Source organism: Haliotis asinina, chromosome 11 (assembly GCF_037392515.1).
Source record: "Haliotis asinina isolate JCU_RB_2024 chromosome 11, JCU_Hal_asi_v2, whole genome shotgun sequence".
Taxonomy (NCBI): Eukaryota; Metazoa; Mollusca; class Gastropoda; order Lepetellida; family Haliotidae; genus Haliotis; species Haliotis asinina.
In genome coordinates this window covers 25,170,332-25,176,935 of record NC_090290.1, presented here as the reverse complement: position 1 = coordinate 25,176,935, position 6,604 = coordinate 25,170,332, and the positions used below count along the sequence as shown (strand labels likewise).

General features: G+C 37.9%; 1 protein-coding gene across 3 annotated transcripts in view; it reads right to left on the bottom strand.

The window, feature by feature from the left end:
* Nucleotides 1-3,809: 3,809 nt before the first annotated feature.
* The window catches only part of LOC137256253 (uncharacterized), a 49,961-nt gene continuing 47,166 nt past the window's right edge, over nt 3,810-6,604 (bottom strand). For all 3 annotated transcript variants that reach the window (XM_067793981.1, XM_067793982.1, XM_067793983.1), the window contains exon 9: nt 3,810-6,597. In XM_067793981.1, the coding sequence (XP_067650082.1) occupies nt 6,432-6,597 (166 nt within the window). In that variant the 3' untranslated portion in view covers nt 3,810-6,431. The remainder of the gene's footprint in view (nt 6,598-6,604) is intronic.

Sequence of the window (6,604 nt, the reverse complement as noted above, 5' to 3'; positions counted from 1 at the left end):
TGACAACAACTTGAACGCCATTTTGCTACTGATTACAATGATCTTAGTTCCTTACAATTGGTTCCGACCAATTGTAAGTTTTGATTGTAACTTACAATGATCTTAGCCTGCAATCGCTTTGTGCAATTGCAAGTGGATGGCGATTGTAGCCGAAGCCTAAGATCGCGATCTTAAGGATTTACAATAATTGTAGCTCTAAGATCGTTTTGTGCAAGTGGGCCCTGCAGTACAGCGATGTCAAGGCATAGTGACGTCACCAAGTTCATGACGTCATAGCATTGTCAGGGCATTGTACAAAATCTACTGTCAAAATGATATCTGCTAGATATATCGTTTGATCTCACACAAGCAATATCTCCTGCGGAATATTTTTGGGTGATTAAGTAATCGATTTCTTGGGGTTACTGTTAGTAGAAACTACCTCTTTTGCGACATTTCTACTTGAATTACATGCGCTAATAATATTATTGCAAGGAGTCGATCAGAAACGAGGGCAACAGACTGGCGCTCGGTTTATGTCCTAGGTTAGTAATGATATATTACTTACGTCATATATTACGCTTCATACTATAATCAGATAATTATATGGTCTCTGCTTTAATGAGTATCAATTCAGGGTGGATGTAGAATCTTGGCTTGGTAGAACCTTTCTAAACTGGTGCTGCAATTGCTGAGCATGGTTAGAATAATATTTCACCATTTTGATTACATATAATGTTCAAGATATGAACTCTTCTTTGGTGCACACCGAAATAAATAAAACAGTGGATTAACCTCGTCAGTTTCGGGGGAAGCTTCTAGCTTACGACGCCATGTGGTTGACAATATGTCAATCAAATGTAAATCCAATCTTGACTCCGATGAGGCAACTGTCTTGTTGCAGGCGAGTCATATCGGAGTGTAAGATCAAATTGTAGACTGAAAATCTGTGTAACTGTCTCCATGCGTTGGTTGCAGGTACTTGGCAAATGCAATGACCGTGACAACACAGTTCAAGCTGTCAGTGACAATGCGCACCACCAGGAGCGTACGCCTTATATATTTGTTGAAGCGCTGGTAAAATACATCATCAATTGCCACTGTCAGTACAAACATTTCTTCATTCCGACGGTGGACAGTCGTTTGGTTACAATACACAAAAACAACGTTATGGAGTAACCAAAATATGACTTTCGGTCATGACTTCTTGCAGCATATGACTCACGGGTATATAAATTTCTAGCCATATCTTGGGACATAAAGCCCGAAACAGTTTGCCGGTGGGATCAAGGAAACAGCGCCAGTCAGGCGCGTAGCGAACCAACTTTTTCGTGTAAGCCCGATTTGTTGCAAAGCTTTATATTCAGATAGTATTGAAGAGTTTGCAACAATCATGTGTAAGCCCGATTTGATGCAAAGCTTTATATTCAGATAGCATTGAGGAGTTTGCAACAAGCATGTGTAAGCCCGATTTGTTGCAAACTTTATATTCAGATAGTATTCAGGAGTTTTACATAATGGTAGGTAAGACCCTGTCTGTTGTGACTGGATCTGACTATTGTACCCATATGAGGAATGAAACCCGTGTCTTCTCTGTCACCACTAGGCTAATTCTTTTTTGGGTTAAGAGTGAGTGAGTTTTACGTAGGTTTGTTTTAAACCTATTTTATTCGTGAGAAAAGGATTGGGTACAAGTTATACAACTTAGAACACCTTCTCCTTAGTATTTACATAATATTTTTATATTCATTATACAAGATGTACAGACAAGAACAGAAAGATGAGAAAGATTGGGGCAATTGCAATAATTATGAAAATCTTTTTGCTTGACAAATATATGTTTGAACGATTTTAAATATGTTTTGTTTGGCATGATCAGTCAGATCTGCATTGCCACGTATCAGTAACTCAGAGTTTATAGTAACATTCGTAACACTGCGTAAGTTAGCCATCATGGTAGATCTCTGTTGAGTCTATAGTTGACAGTCAAATAGGTAATGGTAAGAATTTTCACAAACATATCCACAAGAACATTTTGGATTATCTATTATACCAGCACGGAACAGATCGTAATTAGATTGATTTTACGTAGGTTTTAGCAACATCAAACTACCACGGTCTGGGTTAAGAAAAGGGATATATAAATTTAGCACTTAGCATCTGACACGGAGCCCGGACAGCATGGGTCGGTGCTTTTACCATATATCACTGGATTGTCTGGACCAGTCCCGATTATTAACAGTACGCCGTCATGCACTGGAAATATTGCTGAACGTGATGTTAAACAAAAACACATTTCGATACATCATAGAGATGTTTCCAGCGACTACAGTCAGACTAGATGCCCAAATTAGCCACAGACATCTTCTGCAATTACTTACATCCGCTGGTCACGTTTCGGCCAGATTGGAACAAATTGGAGAAGCATACCGGAAATAATCTTCAACTATTTTCAGATGACATAATTTATTCTTCCAAACGAGTTCCTGGAAGTTTCTTTGCGACCATACGTATTCATTTTTGCGAAATATTCTTTAGAAATATTCAAAAAAGTGTGGTGATAGTAGACGACAAAGCCCACTGTGGATTTCGTGGTCGTAAGAAATATGCAAACACTGTGTGAGTTTGGTTTTGCGCCGCTTTTAGCAATATTCCAGCTTTATCACGGAGGGGAACATCAGAAATGGTCTTCACACTTTGAAGTCATGTAGGGAATCGAACCTGGTCTCCAGCGTGATGAACGAACGCTTTAACCACTAGGTAACCCCATCGCAGAAAATATGCTAACAACATCCAGAATGGTTCCGACTTGAATCTTAGTTCGAAGCATCCAATGCGTACCATTTCTCGTATCATCCAGCATTGAGCACATTGGTGTGATGGATCTGGATTATAAACTGACACAGTAGCCCGTTATGATATGTGCTCATAAGATCAATACACAGACTTCACACAGTGCTTTCTCATCACAGCGAAGACCTGGGTTCAATGGGTACAATCTGTGAAGCCCATTTCTGGTGTCCATCGGTGTGATATTGCTGCATGGAATATAGCTAAAAGCAGAATAAAGCTATATTCATGCACTTGAAGGAAGTGCCATATGGACCCACCCACCCAGATTTCAGCGATAAAAAAAGACTGAAAGTTGTTCTGATATTGTTTTAAACTGAAGCAAACTGCAGCGGCGGCCGGTTACGTCAGGGATGTCTGCGTGACATTGCCATGTTGGTAGTGAAACAAGTCAGAGCGTTGTGGGATGAGGTCTTAACGTTTCGCAGTCAGTAATTAGCACTTTACAATCAAGATATCGACAGACAAATAACGTGGAAGACAGACGTCGATCTGGCGCACAAAACCGTTACCACAGAACGGCTATGTCAGGAAACCGTGGTCAAAGTGCCTGTTTAAGAGTGAGTGGACAGACGATTCGTAATCGGTTACACAGATGGAGTCAGGATGCTTGACGCCCGTTTGCTCACGATTGACGGACCGACAGATTAATGCAAGACGTTAGTGCCGTTGGTGTCCAGTGATAACTCTGGGCCAGTCCTCGTTTTTGGAAACGCAATGCTTTCGGATGAATTAATGTTCACTTTCTTGACAAGCGCAACAGAGTATTTTCATGCTGTTCACATCAGACTATACGATCATTTTGAGGTGGCTAATGTAAGTAATGTTGTGTGATTGACAGAACACATTTACACATTACTCATGGAGGTGGTATTGGTGGTGTGTTGTGGTGGTGATGGAACATTGCTAAAAGTGGCAAAACAACATTCATTCATTCACTCACTCACATGCCCTCTTCATAAAAGAACACAAAAAAGACATTTTGTAAATGATTTATTTACATCAAAATATGACATATCATGATGTTTGTATCTATAAGAACCTAAATCCGAACACTTAAAGTTATTTCACCCTTTGGGTCCACGTGACAGCATTAAACATGCACTGAAGTTTTGCCATGATGCATGGTTGATGCCATACTACTCTAAAGTTGATAGGGATGGTTTTACCATTCCATGATATATACAACTCCTTACATGTCATATACAAGTATCCTCATGAAATGTTGAGTAGTATCTAATAGCTGTTTGAAGTTAAAAATCTAAATGGTAGTTATTAGCATCCAGAACTGGTTGAAACTTACAACTGATTGCTTCATTACCAAGAACAATCATCGAAAACAATTGGTCAGCGTTATTTTTCAGATTTTCCTATCCAGTTTGTTATTGCAGATATGTAATAATGAGTGAGTGAGGCAGTTTATTTTATGAGACATGTAATAACATGATGCACCTTGCTACTTTAAAGGACAACTAATATATCGTGAACATAAACATCCTGCAGTCTTCAAGAAATATTCATGTCATGTCTTTTCAGTTAGTGAAGCGAGTTTTCTAAAAAATGAACATGTTTTCAGGCTCTGACAACATCGAGGATAGGTTCCATCATCAAGTGTTTTTAATAATAAAACAGTAGTTCCAAAACCGTTTGCGTTAGATTATGAGAAAATGTAATAGATTGCTTGGTTGTTGGGTTGCTGCGACCAATCTTCGATTATTTCAATTAATCAGAGCACCACTAGCATTTATTCATCAAATATACCTTGTTACAGAAGATAATGACCAACATATTGATGCCTATGTGGGGCAAAAAACAATAAATAAAAATCTTTTCATGTAAGTGTACATTTTCGCCCAATGAAAACAAAATGATTTTAATTTTTCAGATTGTAAAATTATTATCATTTTTGTTGTTGTTGTTGTTGAAAACATACAACCTGCAGATCTGTAAAACAAGATATCAAACTGGTCCTGGCTTAAATCTAGCATTAACACCATGTCACTCAATAAATATAATTGCCTACACCATTCAGTTACCCATGTACTCAATGAGTGCATGACTGAGTTTAGTTGTATGTTGCACTCAGCAATATTCCAGCTATATGGCAGTATCTGTAAATGTTTCAGAAGTCTGTCTGCTCATCCTGTATCAGTTAATACATTTGTGACCTCACACTACTGTCTGCTCACTCAATTACTTTTCAAGAATGACGCGATGTGTACCAGTTTCAAATTAAAGACCTGATTTGGTCATTTTGACATTTACTTTTGATAACAGAAATATTTTCCAATACTCTGAATGTAATTCAAGTGGGGTAATATCCTCGTAACTCTACATTCCTTAAAACTAATGTGCCTCAAACCCTCCAGGACCTCGGCTCAAGGTTTTTGAGGTATGGAGAGTTACTCAGACATTACCCTATACGTAAGTGTTTTGCTATTTTCTTCTCCAGACACATTAAAGGATATCCACAACTGGTAGACTGTGTTCTGCAATACTCACCAGCCATGACATATTAACCATCATTATACAAAAGAAAACTTCTGTTCTTTAAATTCCTTCAGCAGTGTATATTATATTCTTGTAACCAAGTACATCTGTGTATATATTGTATGGCTAATATCTTGTTCAACCTGGAAGTTACCCCGTTAGTCAGATTATACTATTTGGGTAGACAAGGTTGTTTACAATCTTCAGTGGGAGTTGAATGAGTGGCTTATTGAGTATTACAGTAGCTGGTTTCATACTGACTGCACTTATGATGAAGTTCCAGAGAAGAACAATCCTCATGAATTGTTCGAACAATACCTTTTAAAATCAGTCCATCAAACTTGCAATGAAAGAAAACCCAAGCAAACAACAGCTGTTTGTCATTTATCTATTGTGACACTTAAAACAATTGACCATGCCTGTATTAACGTTTAATCCTATACTTCAACAACAGCTGTTTGTCATATATCTATTGTGACACTTTAAACAATTGAGCAGTATTAATGTTTGATCCTATATACTTCATATACACAATAAATGGATTTCATAGACTTTTCAAACTCTTTAATCATCAGCCCCATGCTCCACCATCTTCTACGGGACATTTTTGTATGAAGCATGACATCTGAGTTTGCTGAATGTGTTAAATGAGAAATAATAGTCTTCACAGGGAGAGCTCTGAGAATTTTGAGGCTCAAAATATTTTTTGTTGTGAAAGTAAGAGTTGAACAGACACCAGCTTGTTGTATGACCCTTACCCTACTCTGTAACTCTGTAACTCTGTAACACCATAACAAGGTATCAGATGTATACACAACAAGGTACAGGACATATACACAACAAGGATTATGACATATACACACACACAAACACAGAAGTTTGGCATCATGCACAAACACACAGCCATTAATTGTAAAATTATGTCACCTATGAGTTTTCTGAGGCAAAACTGTTTTCATACTGTAGACAGTCAACAAGCAAATGTGGCACAACTGTCCCTGTGTTACCTACATGCATAAAATATATTATTTGAACACAAAATAATTAATAAAAAAATAATGACAAAATGTTAATGCCACAACTAAGGTTTAGATTGTCATATATTGTCATATTCAGACACTATTTTGTACTGTCAGGAGATTCTTGTTTTTCAAATCCACGTATTCCTCCCAAAACTCTTCAGCTGTGACGTTGACAAGAAAGCTTGCTTCAACCTCAGGTGACACAAAAGATATACTCTCTTCCACATTCATCACTCTCTCCTTGTCACTGCAACACCTGAAAA